At 43.7% G+C, this 20,934-nt stretch overlaps 1 protein-coding gene across 3 annotated transcripts in view; it reads right to left on the bottom strand.

Annotated features, from left to right (window-relative positions):
- The window catches only part of ankrd12 (ankyrin repeat domain 12), a 50,749-nt gene that overhangs the window by 8,594 nt on the left and 21,221 nt on the right, over window positions 1-20,934 (bottom strand). For 2 of the 3 annotated variants that reach the window (XM_045714422.1, XM_045714421.1), the window contains exons 2-8: window positions 14,582-14,718; window positions 12,774-12,930; window positions 4,538-4,621; window positions 1,868-2,014; window positions 1,340-1,543; window positions 766-908; window positions 221-368 (exon numbers count right to left, since the gene is read on the bottom strand). In XM_045714422.1, the coding sequence (XP_045570378.1) occupies window positions 221-368; window positions 766-908; window positions 1,340-1,543; window positions 1,868-2,014; window positions 4,538-4,621; window positions 12,774-12,930; window positions 14,582-14,659 (961 nt within the window). In that variant the 5' untranslated portion in view covers window positions 14,660-14,718. The remainder of the gene's footprint in view (window positions 1-220; window positions 369-765; window positions 909-1,339; window positions 1,544-1,867; window positions 2,015-4,537; window positions 4,622-12,773; window positions 12,931-14,581; window positions 14,719-20,934) is intronic. The other variant, XM_045714423.1, reaches the window with a different exon arrangement.

Here is a 20,934-nt window from a genome sequence, read left to right as displayed (position 1 = left end):
TTTGTATAGTGTTGAGGAACACAGAATGATTACAACCTTGTTTTTAAATCAAGTTTGATTAAAAAAGGTAAATTGACCATATGTAAGCAAACATAACAAAATGAGAGATATATAACACACACACACACACACACACACCCTTAATTTTTGAAATCACAAAACAGAATAAACTTAAAAACATAAAATAATGACAAAGATACAACTCGACAGGACACCCTACCTGAGGGGCTATCCTCTGGGTCTGAGAGGGGCACCTCTCCTTTTAGGAGGAGCTCCAGGGCCTGAGAGTCGGCTACGTCGACAGGCCGCTCCCCTCGCTTGTTGGCCTGGAACGCATTTCCTCCATGTGTCAGCAGCAGCTTCACAATCTAGACGGAAGAGAATAGGACAAGTAATTAGTGAACCTGTTGTGGTCCTGAATGAACAGATAATTGTGTAAATGCCTAGGTTTAGGATAAGGACAAGAAATGTACATCTGCATTGCTTGCCGGTTTTTTATGGGGGGGGGGGGGTTGGTTAGGCTGGGTTTCTGTACAGCACTTTGAGATATCAGCTGATGTAAGAAGGACTTTATAAATAAATACATTTTATTTTGGATTTGAAATCTAGAAAAATGATGTGTGCTAGATTTCTTTAGACCAAAGTTGTATCATCATTACTACCGGTCGATTGGTTAGTTGACAGAATGAGTCAGGTAACTTAAATCCTGGTTATAGAGCGAGACGGAGGGAGGGAGCGAGGGATGAGCAGCAGCAGTAAACCTACGTCCGTGTGTCCACTGCTGGAGGCATCGTGGAGCGGAGTGTCATCGTCCAGACCTTGAGTGTTGACTTCTGCTCCGGCTGCAATCAGAACCTTGGCCACGTCGTAGAAACCAAGGTTACACGCCTCGTGAAGGGGCGTCCAGCCTGACGGAGGATGCATTTTAAATGGTAATAACATAATGATCAAACTATTACTTTTTATTAACTAGGCAAGTTAGTTAAGAACAAATTCTTATTTTACAATGACGGCCTAGGAACAGTGGGTTAACTGCCTTGTTCAGGGGCAGAACGACAGATTTTTACCTTGTCAGCTCAGGGATTCGATCTAGCAACCTTTCGTTTACTGGCCCAACGCTGCAACCACTAGGCTACCTGCCGCCCCATACTACACAGTACTAACCTATGAAATACTTAATTCATTGTTTCTATGAGATACATTTAAACAAGTACTACTGGACAACGTAACATTGAGTATGAACTGAATCCTCAACACTTCTGCAAATCTCTGCACTATAAAAAAAAAAAAAAAAAAAGACCCTTATCATTGTATCAAAGGTGGCCAGGTGTTCCTATACCTGCAAAGTCTTTAATGTTGACGTCAGCCCCGAGGCTGATAAGCTCCTTGACCTGTTTGGCATCCCCCCGTATGGCGGCCATGTGTAGCGGCGTCTCTCCACGCTCGTTCCTCTTGTTCACCTTGTCCCTCGCTCTGGAGGCCGAGTTGCTAGGGAGCTTCTTCTGCACCGAGGGAGCCTGGGATGGTTTGCTAGGGGTCGAGTCTGAGGAGGAGGGGAGGTGAGAGAGAGAGAAAGGAGTCAAAAGACAAGAGATGATCTAACACTCAACCAAAACAAACTGACGCTGGGAGGTCCATTATCTTTAAGGCTGTTGTTTAGCATTACGACTCATCCTTATGATAACTATAGTCCTTATCCACATCCCTAAAGGCTGATACGAGGAGACAGGACAGGGAAAGAGAGAGGGTAAGAGAGAGGGAGAGAGGGTAAGAGAGAGGGAGAGAGGGTAAGAGAGAGGGAGAGAGGGTAAGGGAGAGGGAGGGAGGGTGAGGGAGAGAGACAGGGCATGAATGTATTGTGACTAACCTGGGCTGTTGTCCCTGGCGGTCATCTGCATCAGTAAGGCCATCTGCTTCCGTTCCGACAGCGGGTAACCAAACAGAAGATTAACAGGGGCCTTTTTACTCCCCCCAGACTCCTTCTTGACTTTCTTCTTATCCGGGCCATCTTTATCTACAGAGTTAGGACAGGCAACAGGGTTAGACTTAGAAACTAGACAAATACACCTATCTTCCAAACCAACAAGGTTTGAATCCCAAATTGCACCCTATTCCCAATATAGTGCACCTGAGCCCTATGGAGCCTGGCCAAAAGTAGTGCACTATATAGGGGGACAGGGTGCCATTTGGGACACAGCCAAGATCAACAACAGGTGACACAGTGGTTCTCCCCCCAACCTCATCTTTCGCACAATATTGCTCCATCACACGCAAAAACAAAACTGTTAGCAAGTAGGGGGGAGCAAAGAAAAATCATTCTTTGTAGTGAGCAAAGTGCTTAGCTTCTTGGTATCCCCTCTTCATCACTAATAATACGATCAAGTCAGCAACATACGTATGACGTGAGCAGGCTAGCAAGCCAGAGAGAGCAGGGAGGCAGGGAGGAGATGCAGCATGAAGCCAGAGAGAGCAGGGAGGCAGGGAGGAGATGCAGGATGAAGCCAGAGAGAGCAGGGAGGCGATGCAGGATGAAGCCAGAGAGAGCAGGGAGGCGATGCAGGATGAAGCCAGAGAGAGCAGGGAGGCAGGGAGGAGGTGCAGCATGAAGCCAGAGAGAGCAGGGAGGCAGGGAGGAGATGCAGCATGAAGCCAGAGAGAGCAGGGAGGCAGGGAGGAGATGCAGGATGAAGCCAGAGAGAGCAGGGAGGCGATGCAGGATGAAGCCAGAGAGAGCAGGGAGGCGATGCAGGATGAAGCCAGAGAGAGCAGGGAGGCAGGGAGGAGGTGCAGCATGAAGCCAGCGAGAGCAGGGAGGCAGGGAGGAGATGCAGCATGAAGCCAGAGAGAGCAGGGAGGCAGGGAGGAGGTAGGCAGGATGAAGCCAGAGAGAGCAGGGAGGCAGGGAGGAGATGCAGTATGAAGCCAGAGAGAGCAGGGAGGCAGGGCGGAGATGCAGCATGAAGCCAGAGAGAGCAGGGAGGCAGGGAGGAGATGCAGCATGAAGCCAGAGAGAGCAGGGAGGCGATGCAGGATGAAGCCAGAGAGAGCAGGGAGGCAGGGAGGAGATGCAGCATGAAGCCAGAGAGAGCAGGGAGGCGATGCAGGATGAAGCCAGAGAGAGCAGGGAGGCAGGGAGGAGGTAGGCAGGATGAAGCCAGAGAGAGCAGGGAGGCAGGGAGGAGATGCAGCATGAAGCCAGAGAGAGCAGGGAGGCAGGGAGGAGATGCAGGATGAAGCCAGAGAGAGCAGGGAGGCAGGGAGGAGATGCAGCATGAAGCCAGAGAGAGCAGGGAGGAGATGCAGGATGAAGCCAGAGAGAGCAGGGAGGCAAGGAGGAGATGCAGCATGAAGCCAGAGAGAGCAGGGAGGCAGGGAGGAGATGCAGGATGAAGCCAGAGAGAGCAGGCAGGGAGGAGATGCAGGGTGAAGCCAGAGAGAGCAGGCAGGCAGGGAGGAGGTGCAGGATGAAGCCAGAGAGAGCAGGTAGGCAGGGAGGAGGTGCAGGATGAAGCCAGAGAGAGCAGGCAGGCAGGGAGGAGGTGCAGGATGAAGCCAGAGAGAGCAGGGAGGCAGGGAGGAGATGCAGCATGAAGCCAGAGAGAGCAGGGAGGCAGGGAGGAGATGCAGGATGAAGCCAGAGAGAGCAGGCAGGCAGGGAGGAGATGCAGCATGAAGCCAGAGAGAGCAGGCAGGCAGGCAGGGAGGAGATGCAGGATGAAGCCAGAGAGAGCAGGCAGGCAGGCAGGGAGGAGATGCAGGATGAAGCCAGAGAGAGCAGGGAGGCAGGCAGGGTGAAGCCAGAGAGAGCAGGGAGGCAGGCAGGGTGAAGCCAGAGAGAGCAGGGAGGCAGGCAGGAGGTAGGCAGGATGAAGCCAGAGAGAGCAGGTAGGCAGGCAGGGTGAAGCCAGAGAGAGCAGGTAGGCAGGCAGGGTGAAGCCAGAGAGAGCAGGGAGGCAGGCAGGGTGAAGCCAGAGAGAGCAGGGAGGCAGGCAGGGTAAAGCCAGAGAGAGCAGGGGGGCAGGGAGGAGATGCAGGATGAACCCAGAGAGAGCAGGGAGGCGATGCAGGATGAAGCCAGAGAGAGCAGGGAGGTAGGCAGGGAGATGCAGGATGAAGCCAGAGAGAACAGGTAGGCAGGGAGATGCAGGGTGAAGCCAGAGAGAGCAGGTAGGCAGGGAGGAGATGCAGGGTGAAGCCAGAGAGAGCAGGGAGGCAGGGAGGAGATGCAGGGTGAAGCCAGAGAGAGCAGGGAGGCAGGCAGGGTGAAGCCAGAGAGAGCAGGTAGGAGGTGCAGGGCTCATGTGCGTTTACAGTGTAGCACAGCAGCGTGGGGTAGACCTGACGTGATGTGACCGAGTTGCAGGACCGGGCTGATCCAGGACAAGACACACAACACACGTGTATGTGTGTGTGTGTGTTTACAACACAGCAGATAGTGTGGCGTACATGCTGCTGAAGTCACTACGTGGAGACAAGACACCTACATACACACACAACACGTCTAGAGGACCCAGGCCAAAGCTGCAGTGACAGTTACCTGCTGAGTACATCCTGCAGGGAGTCACTAACCTCCCCTCAGACTCTACCCAGGACTCAGTGGACTGGTCTGGGACTGACTCATCTACTGGGCAGAGCAGAGACACGGGAGGGTTGGAGGAGGAAGAGGAGAGGAGCAGTAAGGGGGAAGAGAAGGGAAGAGGGAGGAGAGAGAGGAGAGTAGAGGAGAGGTAGGGAGAGTAGAGGGAGAAAGGAGAGGAAAGCAGGCAGAAAGCACAGCATTAAGGCACGCCGATCTTTCTCGCAAAAACGCTCATTCACACACAAAACACAGACGATCAGTGATGAGAAGGGCTGCGGAGGTCATGACATGTTAGTCGGTTATTGTCCACGCTGCTATGCGCCTTCGGATCAGGTCTAAAGAAACGTTATGATACGAAGAAAATGTTTTTCAGAAGAACAGAATATGAGTTGGTCTCTACTGTATGTTATCTGGCTATTCTCTATGATATAGACTGTAGACTAATTCATTTATCAGACTAGATACTGTATGTTATCTGGCTATTCTCTATGATATAGACTGTAGACTAATTCATTTATCAGACTAGATACTGTATGTTATCTGGCTATTCTCTATGATATAGACTGTAGACTTGTTCATTTATCAGACTAGATACTGTATGTTATCTGGCTATTCTCTATGATATAGACTGTAGACTTGTTCATTTATCAGACTAGATACTGTATGTTATCTGGCTATTCTCTATGATATAGACTGTAGACTTGTTCATTTATCAGACTAGATACTGTATGTTATCTGGCTATTATCCATGATATAGACTGTAGACTTGTTCATTTATCAGACTAGATACTGTATGTTATCTGGCTATGATATAGACTGTAGACTTGTTCATTTATCAGACTAGATACTGTATGTTATCTGGCTATGATATAGACTGTAGACTTGTTCATTTATCAGACTAGATACTGTATGTTATCTGGCTATGATATAGACTGTAGACTTGTTCATTTATCAGACTAGATACTGTATGTTGTCTGGCTATTATCCATGATATAGACTGTCGGCTTGTTCATTTAGCTGACAAGATATAAGCATATAAGTCCCAAGCATTTATTTCATATGATTTTACAATAAGAAGAATATATTTGAATTTAGCTAAATAAAATAGAAAATATACATTTTCCCATTCCGGAGCGAGTGCGCATATGAAGTGGCGATGTTGAGCGTAAAAAGTGTTTATTTGAAAACAGGTCCTATTCGCTAGATTGAGTTATTTGGCCAACTTTGGTTGTGAATGATACAAACCTTAGAAATCAAATGGGCTGAACGATGCGGCTATTGATTGATTTAAGAAAGTCGAGAAATTAAAATAAAAACGTATTAAGTTAACCATATCATGCCGGGTAGACGACTCCGGTTTTATAGCATGGGTTTAATAAAACCAGCTGAGAAATAAACAGCTGGGATCCATCAAAACTCTCCCCTCCGCCGGCGGCCTCTTGCTGACCTACACGTGATATTCCACCCAAACTCTGTATGCTATTGGCTGTCCAACCCTGTTCCTGTAGCTACCTAGTGATGCTATTGGCTGTCCAACCCTGTTCCTGTAGCTACCTAGCGATGCTATTGGCTGTCCAACCCTGTTCCTGTAGCTACCTAGTGATGCTATTGGCTGTCCAACCCTGTTCCTGTAGCTACCTAGTGATGCTATTGGCTGTCCAACCCTGTTCCTGTAGCTACCTAGTGATGCTATTGGCTGTCCAACCCTGTTCCTGTAGCTACCTAGTGATGCTATTGGCTGTCCAACCCTGTTCCTGTAGCTACCTAGTGATGCTATTGGCTGTCCAACCCTGTTCCTGTAGCTACCTAGTGATGCTATTGGCTGTCCAACCCTGTTCCTGTAGCTACCTAGTGATGCTATTGGCTCTCCAACCCTGTAGCTACCTATTGATGCTATTGGCTCTCCAACCCTGTTCCTGTAGCTACCTAGTGATGCTATTGGCTGTCCAACCCTGTTCCTGTAGATACCTAGTGATGCTATTGGCTGTCCAACCGTGTTCCTGTAGCTACCTAGCGATGCTATTGGCTGTCCAACCGTGTTCCTGTAGCTACCTAGTGATGCTATTGGCTGTCCAACCCTGTTCCTGTAGCTACCTAGTGATGCTATTGGCTGTCCAACCCTGTTCCTGTAGCTACCTAGTGATGCTATTGGCTGTCCAACCCTGTTCCTGTAGCTACCTAGTGATGCTATTGGCTGTCCAACTCTGTTCCTGTAGCTACCTAGTGATTCTATTGGCTGTCCAACCCTGTTCCTGTAGCTACCTATTGATGCTATTGGCTCTCCAACCCTGTAGCTACCTATTGATGCTATTGGCTGTCCAACCCTGTTCCTGTAGCTACCTAGTGATGCTATTGGCTGTCCAACCCTGTTCCTGTAGCTACCTAGTGATGCTATTGGCTGTCCAACCGTGTTCCTGTAGCTACCTAGTGATGCTATTGGCTCTCCAACCCTGTAGCTACCTATTGATGCTATTGGCTCTCCAACCCTGTTGCTGTAGCTACCTAGTGATGCTATTGGCTGTCCAACCCTGTTCCTGTAGCTACCTAGTGATTCTATTGGCTGTCCAACCCTGTTCCTGTAGCTACCTAGTGATGCTATTGGCTGTCCAACCCTGTTCCTGTAGCTACCTAGTGATTCTATTGGCTGTCCAACCCTGTTCCTGTAGCTACCTAGTGATTCTATTGGCTCTCCAACCCTGTTCCTGTAGCTACCTAGTGATGCTATTGGCTGTCCAACCCTGTTCCTGTAGCTACCTAGTGATGCTATTGGCTGTCCAACCCTGTTCCTGTAGCTACCTAGTGATGCTATTGGCTGTCCAACCCTGTTCCTGTAGCTACCTAGTGATGCTATTGGCTGTCCAACCCTGTTCCTGTAGCTACCTAGTGATGCTATTGGCTGTCCAACCCTGTTCCTGTAGTTACCTAGTGATGCTATTGGCTGTCCAACTCTGTTCCTGTAGCTACCTAGTGATTCTATTGGCTGTCCAACCCTGTTCCTGTAGCTACCTAGTGATGCTATTGGCTCTCCAACCCTGTTCCTGTAGCTACCTAGTGATGCTATTGGCTCTCCAACCCTGTAGCTACCTATTGATGCTATTGGCTGTCCAACCCTGTTCCTGTAGCTACCTAGTGATTCTATTGGCTGTCCAACCCTGTTCCTGTAGCTACCTAGTGATTCTATTGGCTGTCCAACCCTGTTCCTGTAGCTACCTAGTGATGCTATTGGCTCTCCAACCCTGTAGCTACCTATTGATGCTATTGGCTGTCCAACCCTGTTCCTGTAGCTACCTAGTGATTCTATTGGCTGTCCAACCCTGTTCCTGTAGCTACCTAGTGATGCTATTGGCTGTCCAACCCTGTTCCTGCAGCTACCTAGTGATGCTATTGGCTGTCCAACCCTGTTCCTGTAGCTACCTAGTGATGCTATTGGCTCTCCAACCCTGTAGCTACCTATTGATGCTATTGGCTGTCCAACCCTGTTCCTGTAGCTACCTAGTGATGCTATTGGCTGTCCAACCGTGTTCCTGTAGCTACCTAGTGATGCTATTGGCTGTCCAACCCTGTTCCTGTAGCTACCTAGTGATGCTATTGGGAAACCAAGTGAAATCTGTTTGGGAACATGGATAGTAACAACGTTTTCACAACAAAACATATATTTCATTAAACAGTTGACGGTCTCTTTCTCTGCGCGCTCGAGAAAGTAATGAAGAGGAAGAGGAAATAGAAACTCCTGGTGGTGAGAGATTCTGTAGCTAAAAAAGGTCATGTAGCTATTAATAATGAAAATATTTGTTAAAAAATATAAAATAAAAAAGCCCCATTACTAGGCTATTCAAAAATAAAATTCACTATAAATTGTTGGCTAACTCTGTAAGCCCCGCCCTGGTACAATCAGAGAAATCAACAAGGCCTATATGTTCTCTCCCAGACTCATAGATAGAACATTTGGGAGAGTAGCATGGAGGTGGTAACTAGTCCATCCAGCATAATAATACAGTCTACAACAGGCTAGACTAATTATGTACCAAAAAACACATTGTTCTGCCTTATATGCGGTAGTTTATGTATTGTATAAAGGACACAATCATAATTTCAATTCAGGTTTGATTTTTTTTTTTATATATATATATTTTTGGGGGGGGGGCTTGGGCTCATATGCACAGGTTCTAATATGCATATGAGTGTTTTTAATGAAATCAGCGCCTTAGAAATCTGTCTATTTCTTTACGTTTCGCTTCGAAACGTCCACAACCATGTTGTTTTCCACTGTTTCAAATCTGTTGTTGAACTTCTTTCTTCAAAAATTAATCGATCACAGTTTAGTGAGTTTTAAAAAGAAATTGTACTGTTATGATAATTGTGATGTAATTTTCGATTACATTGATGTCAGATCGGTTAGAGTGACAAGAGAGCTGAGTACCAGGCCATTAGGACACGACGGCCGTTAGCTATCGTCTATTTACACACTCTGGACGAACAACCATCGGGTCCTAATGGCCCGGTACTCAGCACTAACGACCGTCGGGTCCTAATGGCCCGGTACTCAGCACTAACGGCTGTCGGGTCCTAATGGCCCGGTACTCAGCACTAACGGCCGTCGGGTCCTAATGGCCCGGTACTCAGCACTAACGGCCGTCGGGTCCTAATGGCCCGGTACTCAGCTCTCGTCTCTTATGCACTCTGGACTGAGTACCAGGACATTAGGACGCAATGTTCTTTAGTCCAGAGTGCATAAGAGGAGAGATTACTGTGACTCAACGGTCATATGGAATTTTACTGCGGTCATGACTCAGGACTACCGGTGTGGCGGTAATATGGTCACCGCAACAGCCCTGGTCATGAGTACACTACATGGAGACAGTGAAGATCCAGGGTGGTGTGGGCTGTTGCTTCCCTTTATCTTGCTCCACAAAAATAACACAACTAGCATAGCAGCATGTTCAATTCAAATGCTCCCATGTTAGCTAGAGGTAGCCTAGCGGTTAAGAGTAGGGACGGGGCAGCCTAGCGGTTAAGAGTAGGGACGGGGCAGCAGGCAGCCTAGCGGTTAAGAGTAGGGACGGGGCAGCAGGTAGCCTAGCGGTTAAGAGTAGGGACGGGGCAGCAGGCAGCCTAGCGGTTAAGAGTAGGGACGGGGCAGCAGGCAGCCTAGCGGTTAAGAGTAGGGACGGGGCAGCCTAGCGGTTAAGAGTAGGGACGGGGCAGCCTAGCGGTTAAGAGTAGGGACGGGGCAGCCTAGCGGTTAAGAGTAGGGACGGGGCAGCAGGCAGCCTAGCGGTTAAGAGTAGGGATGGGGCAGCAGGCAGCCTAGCGGTTAAGAGTAGGGACGGGGCAGCAGGCAGCCTAGCGGTTAAGAGTAGGGACGGGGCAGCAGGCAGCCTAGCGGTTAAGAGTAGGGACGGGGCAGCCTAGCGGTTAAGAGTAGGGACGGGGCAGCAGGTAGCCTAGCGGTTAAGATCGATGGGCCAGTAACTAAACTATTTGGTAGAATGTGGCTGGCCGAACAGGCAAGTGACATGTCTCGAAGACAACGTTTATTTGCTTTGACTAGTCCGCATGTACATGTGCATTGGCTGGGCAACAACAAGAAACCAAGGCAAGTATCACACAGTTCTTCTCCCTAAAGTGGCTGAATTAATAAGGTGACGTGTTAGCTTTCTGCCATGTTTGAGAAGTCAAAAGCCCATTGGATGAGTTATTTGTATAGCTGCAACCATCTTGTTTTCTTTGCATCCCCCCCCTCCATTATGGTTCTTCATTTCAGACAAACATCAGTCGAAAAACTTTGTTCATTTGCACAATGTCTCTCGTTCAAATTCGCTTGTAAAATGTCCAAACTGACAAAAAAGGGGGAAAAAAAACAACATTCGGTAGCTCCTACAATCCTGTGAAAAAGTATTTTCCCCAACTTTTGCATATTTATGATACTGAAGGTTATCAGATCTTCAACCAAAACCTAATATTAGATTAAAGGCACCTGAGTGAACAAATAACAAAAATACTATTTTCATTTATTTCATAAACAAAAGTTACGCAACACCCAATTCCCCTGTGTGGAAAAAGTAATTGCCCCCTTTACACTCAATTACTGGTTGTGCCACCTTTAGCTGTAACGACTCCAACCAAACACTTCCTGTAGCTGTTGATCAGTCTCTCACGTCACTGTGGAGGAAATGTTGGCCCACTCTTCAATGCAGAACTGCTTTAACTCAGCGACATTTGTGGGTTTTAAAAGCATGAACTGCTCATTTCAAGTCCTGCCACAACATCTCGATTGCAATTAGGTCTGGACTTTGATTAGACTGTACCAAAAAAATTTATAAATAAAAAAAACTTCAAATTTGTTGCTTTTTAGCCATTTTCATGTGAATTTTTAGAACATGGTCTGGCTGTGTTTCAGCTCACAGACGTACGGCCTCTGACGTGTATACCGTTGACTATAGCCTATGCACTTAAAATGGCAAATGGGAGGCTTTGAAAAAAAAAAAAAAAAATCGAGCTTGTTTTGAGATCAAAGCAAGAGTTGCACGTAGACAAGTGTGCACATCTTGTTCATATCCTTTGCTAGTTAGTGAGTAGGCCAGTTATTATTAATTTGTAGTCAGCAATAGGAGAATGATTGTTTCCTACAAAAGCACAAAACATGTACATGTCTAGGCATCTTTGAAAAGCCAGTCAGGTAGAGTTTTCTTTGTGTGTCTTAAAGGAGCAGTGTTGTAAATATATGTAATGTATGCATTCACTACTGTAAGTCGCTCTGGATAAGAGCGTCTGCTAAATGACTAAAATGTAAAAAAGACAGCTTATTCAAGCCTAAGTAGCCAATAGGCAGAAAGGAGCATAATTTATCTGATTCCCTGTAATAACGCTATGGGAACAATACTGTATTTTATAAAAGTTGTTTCCTGCATCAAACACAACCTTTTCAGTCCCCTCTTTGTCTGAAGGACAAGTGGATAAACAGGTTAATGTCAAGCCCTGCATGTTTTTTTTCCCTCTCAAAAGTCTCATGGAATGTAGGACCTACATTGAACACCCACACATTGGCTGCTACTGTACATTGTACATTAAATGATAGAACAGCTATTTCCATGTTAAAATGTTACGGGATGCATTTTCTCCATTGTTTTTAATGGTAGGCTATTCTGATAGGTTGTCTCTGCTTATTAAAATCTGTCAATCAGTTCAGTGTTTTTTTTCTTCATTATACAGGGATGCAATTATTCGAGAGGGTTTCTTTAAAATTCAGCTTTTCTTCTAACTAATTCCCAAGATACTTATAGGAGGTGACCCTACATTATGATCAAATAGCCACAGTAGCCTACTTGACCACTTCAAACTAACTTAAAGCGGTACAGCCTCAGTGTTCACAGCAAGTTTGCGCTCAGTAGACCTGAAATTTGATCAGTGTCGGGGGGAAAAAATGAGAATGAACACTGGCGCCGAATTTAACCCGATCTAACATCTCTCCAACCTGACAGAGCTTGAGATGATCTGCAGCAGGAGCATGGGAGAAACTCCCCAAATACAGGTGTGCCAAGCTTGTAGCGTCATACCCAAGAAGACTGGAGGCTGTAATCGCTACCAAAGCTGCATCAACAAAGTACTGAGTAAAGGGTCTGAATATTTAAATGTGTAAATGTAATGTTTTTTGTCATTATGGGGTATTGTGACCTCATTAAGGGGTATTGTGACGTCATTAAGGGGTATTGTGACCTCATTAAGGGGTATTGTGACCTCATTAAGGGGTATTGTGACCTCATTAAGGGGTATTGTGTGTAGATTGATGAGTGAACAAAACTATTTAATCCATTTTAGAAAAAGGCTGTAACGTAACAAAATGTGGAAAAAGTGAAGGGGTCTGAATACTTTCCGAATGCACTGTAGTATAACCTGTATATACTACCTGTACATAGGATAACATGTATATACGATAACCTGTGTGGGAGTGTGGTATATGGCCAATATTCCACGACTAAGGGCTGTAACCGCGTTGCGTCGTGCATAAGAACAGCCCCTTGCCGTGGTATATTGGCCATATACCACATCCCTCTGGCCTTAATGCTTAATTTTATATACACACACACTATTCATGAAGACGGCACAAGAGGATATTTATGGAAAATAAAAGATACCCCATCGTCTTCTCACACACAGTTGCGTAGCAGCCAGGTGAGTAGCTTGTGGGTCGTACCTGTGTCTGAGTGTCTCTCCTCGTTGCGAGGGGTGCTCATGGTGAAGGACAGTTTGCGTTTCATGGAAGACTTTGGTGGTGTTCCTTCCTTAACACCCAACAACTTACTCCGGTCCAGCTTCAGAGTCTTGGTGAACGGGGAAATCTTATCTTTGTTCTGGAGAAGGAAAAAAAAAAACGAAAGAATTAAGAGTTAAGTCCAAATTAGGCCAATAAAAAACGTTTTGACTTATTGTATTATTCCATTGTAATGTGAACTTAAAAATTATTTACATTTGTCCTATTCAGAATCCTACACCCATTGAGAAAAGGAGAAGTGCCTAGGGTGGTAGAGGCCAGGAAGTGAAAAAGTACCTAAGGAAGAAGAGCTGTGTATACATGTTCACACGTTAGAACCACCTTTGGCAGCGATTACAGTTGTGAATCTTTCTGGGTGAGTCTCGAATAGTTTTCCACACCTGGATTGCGCAACATTTGCCCATTTGTTCTTTAACACTTAATTCAATCTCTGTCAAATTGGTTGTTGATCATTGCTAGACAACCGTTTTTCCAGGTCTTGCTATAGATTTTCAAGCAGATTTAAGTCAAAACTAACTTGGCCACTCAGGAACATTCACCGTCTTCTTGGTATGTAACTCCAGTGTAGATTTGGTTTTGTGTTTTTATGTTATTGTCCTGCTGAAAGGTGAATTCATCATCTCAGACTGACCCAGGTTTTCCTCTAGGATTTTTCCTGTGCTTAGCTCCATTTCGTTTCTTTTTTTATCCTGAACAACTCCCCCCCCCGTCCTTTGCAATAAGGCACTAAAGTAATACTGCAAGAAAATGTGGCAAAGCAAATTCACTTTTTGTCCTGAATACAAAAGTGTTATGTTCGGGGCAAACCCAATACAACACAGTACCACTCTCCATATTTTGAAGCATAGTGGTGGCTGCATCATGTTATGGGTATGCTTGTAATCGTTAAGGACTGGGGTAGTTTTTCAGGATGAAAAAGAAACAAGCAAAATCCTAGAGGAAAATCTGGGTCAGTCAGATTAATTCACCTTGCAGCAGGACAATATTTTTATTCTGTACAGGCTTCCTTCTTAATACTGTCAATTATGTTAGTATTGTGGAGTAACTATAATGTTGTTGATCCATCCTCAGTGTTCTCCCATCACAGCCATTAAGCTCTGTAGCTGTTTTAATGTCACCATTGGTATCATGGTAAAATCCCTGAGCAGTTTCCTTCCTCTCTGGCAACTGAGTCAGGAAGGACGCCTGTATCTTTGTAGTGACTGGGTGTATTGATACACCATCCAAAGTGTAATTTATAACTTCACCATGCTCAAAGTGATATTCAAATGTCTGCTTTTTAAATGTTTTACCCATCCACCAATCTGTGCACTTCTTTGCGAGGCATTGGAAAACCTCCCTGGTCTTTGTGGTTGAATCAGTGTTTAAAATTCCCTGCTCGACTGAGGGACCTTACAGATAGTTGTATGTGTGGGGTACAGAGATGAGGTAGTCATTCAAACATCATGTTAAACACTACTATTGTTAAGCACATTTGTACTCTTGAACTTATTTAGGCCATAACAAAGGGGTTGAACACTAATAGACTCAAGACATTTTCATTTTTAATTAAATTTGTAAAAATGTAGAGATACATAATTCCACTTTGACATTATGGGGTATTGCGTGTAGGCCAGCGAATTTTCTCTCTCTCTCATTTGACTACATTTTAAATTCAAGCTGTAACACAGCAAAATGTGGGGAAAAGTCGATAGGTGTGAATAGTTTCTAAAAGGAACTGTATAGCATACCTTCTTCGCGACCATGGCTCCATCTCGGTCTGTCCCAGGTTTGGCCATGGTGCATTGTGCTGGTGGTGCGGCCGCCATCTTGGCCGCCCTCCCTCCCACCGCGTGCCTAGCTACGGCCCAGCACAGTCATCGTGGACCTACAACAACAACAACGGTAAGGATGTCAATAATACTACACAGTGTTTTCCGTACGTACAGAGTAGCGAGACAAATAGAAAAAGTAGCCAGTCAAGGAGTTTCTGGAACGAGCTTGAGTTGTGGACAGGCCTCTGATCCAAAATACACATCTAAATTATTCAATTCCACTTCACCTCCCAGAACGGTAAAAATCAGTTGTGATATTGGAGTAGAAAGACATATTTTTTTTCAGTCATTTTGAATTGTAAAGTTATGAATTAAAGTTTGTCACATGCTTCGTAAACAGGACTAATAGCTTTAACTCCCACGGTCCCAACAACGCAGAGAGAAAAACATAACAGGACAAATAACACAGAACAACAATAACTTTGAGAGATAGATAGATCTATCTACATATATCACACACACACACACACACACACATATATATATATATAGATACACATATATATATATACACACACACACACAGTACTGTTGTGTGTGTTCGGATGAGCACCAGGAAATGGAGGTAAACATGTACTAGGGTTGTCCCTGACAACAACATAAAAAAAAAAATCTTGGTCACCCGAGAGCAGTCTGATCTTTTGACGAATCGATAGTTTTTTCCCCCCTATATAGACACCCTCTATGTTAATAAAATCAACTATATGTATGCTACCGTGCTTGTCTGATGCTTTAAGCACTGTGATTAAATAATTATGACACAAGAGGGAGCCAGAGATCAATATAACCTAACCAGAAGAGATAAACCTCTTCCTGACCCCTTCTCCTCCAGCTGCTGCTGCTCACCTTCAAATTCTGCATTTAAAACTCCTGACGTTGCCAGTAACTAGCTTCACCAAGGGCAGGCAACCTTGTCCGATCTTACCATTTCTACCCATCTGCGTGCCAGTTATGATTTTCATATGCACATTTTCGTGGAACACCCAGAATACACTAAAATCTCAGGATATAACATTTATATGGAAAAATATGAAATAATTTATGATCTACAGCAATCCTTTAAGTAGACCACAAAACATAAATACTTAGGGAGGTTAATAAGTGACAAACAAATAAAAGCAGATATAATAAAATGGAACAATCGTCCCATAAATCTTACAGGTAGAATAAACCTCTTCAGAATGGCATGGCTCCCAAAGTTATCTTCATTCTCGATAATACCAATTACCCCGCCGAAGACATTCTTTAAAAAAGTATACTCGGTCATAAGAATTTATAATAAATAAATAAAACTGATGGAATAAAGTCGGATAATGGTTTTAAGCTTCCAGACAAACAACTCGTCACCCAAGACTTTTACTTGCGACAAAACATTAAGAACACTTCCCTAATATTGAAAGTGTTCCACAGGGATGCTGGCCCATGATGACTCCAATGCTTCCCATTAGTTGTGTCAAGTTGGCTGGATGTCCTTTGGCTGGTGGACCGTTCTTGATACACACGGGAAACTGAAAACCCAGCAGTGTCGCAGTCCTTGACACAAACTTCTGCGCCTGGCACCTACTACCATACCCTGTTCAAAAAGGCACTTAAAACCTTTTGTCTTGCCCGTTCACCCTCTGAATGGGACACAACCACAATCCATGTCTCAAAGCTTAAAAATCCTTCATTTACACTGATTGAAGTGGATTTAACAGGTGACATCAATAAGGGATCATAGTTTTCACCTGAACACTAACTACATGGAAGAAAATTAAAGATTATACAAGAACCAATAATCACTAACACATTTTTTGGCCTATATCTGATATTTTCCACCAAAAAAAACTGACACCGATAAATAATATTAAATATTTTAGCGGCCTTTTAAGCATTCTTAAAAGTCTAAGGCACTGCATCTTGGTGCAAGAGGCGTCACTACAGTCCCTGGTTCGAATCCAGGGTGTATCACATCCGGCCGTGATTGGGAGTCCCATAGGGCGGCGCACAATTGGCCCAGCGTTGTCCGGGTTTGGCCGGAGGGGGGGGTGGGTCGTCATTGTAAATAAGAATTTGTTCTTAACTGACTTGCCTAATTAAATAATGATTAAATTTTAAATTAACTACTGAGACATGTCGTTTTGCTATGTTTTTGGAGAAGAACATTGTTTGCATCCATGAGCTAGCTAGCTTTTTGTTAATGACCAGCACTGTAGTGGCGCGAGACAACTTCACCAGCATCATAGCAGACGTATCGATGAATCGTTGTGACATATGAAATACGAGTGATGGTGTAATCAATGTGTAATAACTACGTAGAAAATTAATGAAAGCGTTAAATGATTATGTGACGTGCAGTCATATATTCAGGTCCTGATTGGTCAACAAGCTTATTTGACAGATCAAATAGTGTTATTTGACACGTCAACTAGTGATAAATTATATCGTTTTTGACACGCAAAGACCCAGGAAATCCTGGTGGAGAATGAAACGACTGAACAATGAAACAGCACAGCAAGTAAGTGAATGAAATAGGTTTTGATTAGGTTTTACTGGTAATGGGGATAATACGTAAAAGCAACAAAAAAAAAATTACTTTTTGGTCAGTGTGAGGTGTGTGTAACCTTTAACTTGGCAAGTCAGTTAAGAACAAATTCTTATGTTCAATGACTGCCTAGGAACAGTGGGTTAACTGCCTTGTTCAGGGGCAGAACAACAGATTTGTACCTTGTCAGCTCGGGGATTTGATCTTGCAACCTTTCGGTTACTGGCCCAATGCTCTAACCACTAGGCTACCTGCCGCCCCAAACACGCTTATGGGTTAATATCTATGTTTATTCTATTACAAAACGCCAGCCACCCCAGTTATAGTTACCTAGCTAACTATATAGCTAGGTGTCATCATCTAAAATAACCCTAATTTATAGTTATTATTTGATTAATGGTGGTCGGACCCATCTATGTGAAGCTAGCCACAATAAGGATTAGCCACAGTAGTGGACTTGCATTGACAGAGCTGCAAATGCATACAAATAGCAGAATTATGCCATAATTGAATAGATCATGCTAAACGAGGTTGGAATGTTATATAAAATCAACAAAAGTCAATTTGACAAATCTGTTGAAATCACACTGGATTTATTAGACTTTAGAATTACATTGGGGGCATATCCATTTCACTGTACAGCCTTACCTATGGATTATATCACTGTACAGCCTTACCTATGGATTATAGCACTGTACAGCCTTACCTATGGATTATAGCACTGTACAGCCTTACCTATGGATTATAGCACTGTACAGCCTTACCTATGGATTATAGCACTGTACAGCCTTACCTATGGATTGTGGATCAATGACATGGGGTATCAGTCTACTCAGTGACACCCAGAGAACATTAGCATCGTAGCTCTTATTGTGGGACTCAAACTGTAAATTGAGCCACATTTATTGTCAACCTGTGTGTATTGAACACCAGTCCCAAGGAAAAACAATACTGTGTGGATGTTTTGGAGTCTGATAACTGACAAGGACGTTGGGAAAGAATATCTTGGGTATTGAGTAGACTGATACCCCTTTTCATTGATCCCCAATCCTTAGGTAAAGCTGTACAGTGCAATATGAATGTCAATACACACAATAGGCTAACTGGGGAGGTGATTATCATTTTTAAATTGGTACTTTAATTTTGAAGGCAAACCTCAAATTCCACTATTGTGCCTAATCCTTGTTGTGGCTAGCTTCACAACACATAACCCGGTCAGGTCGAGCCTCATTAGACAGATGAAGCTAGCTGACTGCTTAACACGTTAGCTTTGGGCAACAGGGTTAAGTAGCTAGCTAGCTATTTATTTTCATGAACTGAACTGAAGTTCAATTTCAATAGGCGAACAACAAGTGTCTACCTAGCTAATTACTTACAAGGATTCCTAAATCATTGCTAAGAATAATGAAAATGACAGCAGTTTCTACTGGTGATTGTTTTCAGGCTGGTTGTATTGGTGCTAGCTAGGTACCAAGCTAAAGCTAGCTACCCCAGAAGTTGTGGTGGAACAAATAATGCTCTATTACCAACACGGTATTGTAAACAGATTGTTCCTGGCCGGTGTTTTCAGACTTTTTTGTACAGCTTTGAGAGTGCTATTGATAGTAGTGATGGCGCTTGGCTTGCATGTGCAAATTCAGAATAAACAACATTCTATAATAGAACTGTGTTATTTGACATGCATCTTTGACACGCAAAAATCCAAAACTGGTTCCATAGTATGTTGTGACGATATTACTGTGTAACTCCGGGTAGGGCAACATCTGAAAAATAGCGCACTTTGTAGTGCGTACCGGTGCTCGACCAGTCGGCGAAAGCCAACAGACAGAGAACGGTTGATTATCGAGGTCAATGAATTCTATTATCTTTGCATTAATGGGTTTCTCCTTTGAGTTGTCTCTCACTGAAATTTTGTTACTCTTTCAAATGACTGCTGGACTTGTTGACTGCTCGATCCACACAGCAGACATTGTGGGCTAGGTTAGGAATGCTGTGTTGTATGTATAGTGTAACATTTTACGTGGCGTCATTACGTCATGTACCTGCGTTATATAGAGGTATGCACGTCAGCTTTGACATTGGTTTTGCACATGGGTGTTAAACTAGACATCGGGCCGATACCGATGTTGGCATTTTTAACTAATATCGTTCGATATCTTCACCGATATATCGTGCATGCCTAGTAAAAATCCTTGGGATAGCTTTTCAGAATTCACCGATACATATGGGTCCACATGGAAAACTAAAGACATAGAAACCGTAAATTACTTGGTAACAGGAAATAAATGTACTTCCATGATAGAATTAAAAAGCCATTCTGGAATGACTAATGTAGATATTTTCAAATATATGCAATTTAAGTTTAATATTACGAAATTTTGATTTGATATCTTTTGGACATCAGAGCCATCTTGAGGGAATCCTATTTGAGTCAGAAAATGATGTTCATATGATAGGTAAGATATACAAAACCTTGCAGAGAGACTATCCAACTGACAATCTCTTAGAAATAAATATAAACTACTGCAACCAAGACTTTAAAAAAAAAATGATATTGGCACAAGATGGAGGGACTGTTGGAACATAACTAACGAAATTACAGTTAACGAAAATCTACGCTTAATCCAGTATAAACTAATGTATAGAATTTATTATACAAGGAGATACAATTCCAAAATTCTACAGCCCACTGCAGAGTCATATCTTAAGTGTAAAACTAACAATTACTCAATCTATGCCTTCAGGGAATGTTAAAGTTCAAAAGGTATGGGTGGAGTTAGAAAGTTGGCTGTCAGAAGAATGTGAATTTACTTTTGATTCGTCTGTCTGTATATTTCAAGACATGGCATATGTGTAGCTTTGGTATTGTTTCAAATAAAAACAAAACAAACTAGTCTACTCTTTCAATTTAATTTATTGTGGCAAGTAAACATGGACTCCCTGTTGAGAAACAAAACATAGAATAGCAGGAAAATGGTAAAAAAAAAAAAACTATACTTTTCAGGGGGAGGACCCCCCCCCCCCCCCCAGACTGTATAAAAAGTGGGTGCGCACAAAGTCAGGTGACCATAAATAGACCAACAGGTATGATTGATGAATGAAGCAGGTGTTAAACAGGGGCTTTGCTAAACAGAAAGCAGCAGTTGGCGACTCCATCGTATGACACTAAAACACATCAGTAGGCCTACAGTATATCAATATCTTTAATACTACCACATAAGTATCATGACATTAGCTTTCATACTCTTCAATCTGTTTTCTTTTGTCATATGTGGACCAGAACGAGGCTCTCTCTCCACTACCTATTGTCCCTGCAGTGATGATTCAACATCTTCAACAGAATGGGACTCTCCCTCCACTACCTATTGTCCCTGCAGTGATGATTCAACATCTATAAACAGAATGGGACTCTCTCTCTCAACATCTTGATTGATCGTTTTCATCATTTATGTGCAGATCGCAGCCAAAAAGCAGTAGTAACCTAACCAGTATGCAAATTAGGGAGCCAATTGAATGGCCCTTTCACCAATGCGATTCCGTTCACCTAAAAGACGTGTTCAGAAGAGCTGTCCATTTACGAACAACCCATCACTAGGCTACACTGATGAGTAGGGTTGGGCAGTATCCAGAGTTTTTATATCATACTGAGGCATATGGTATTATCCAATGTGCACACAAGGTGCACTAATACTTTTAATATAAAAAAAATATTATTTTTATTATTAAATTTTTTAAATTTTTTTTG

The sequence above is a fragment of the Salmo salar genome, chromosome ssa03 (assembly GCF_905237065.1).
Source record: "Salmo salar chromosome ssa03, Ssal_v3.1, whole genome shotgun sequence".
Classification (NCBI taxonomy): Eukaryota; Metazoa; Chordata; class Actinopteri; order Salmoniformes; family Salmonidae; genus Salmo; species Salmo salar.
The sequence above is the reverse complement of the archived record's forward strand: the minus strand, read 5'-3'. Positions and strand labels throughout refer to the sequence as shown.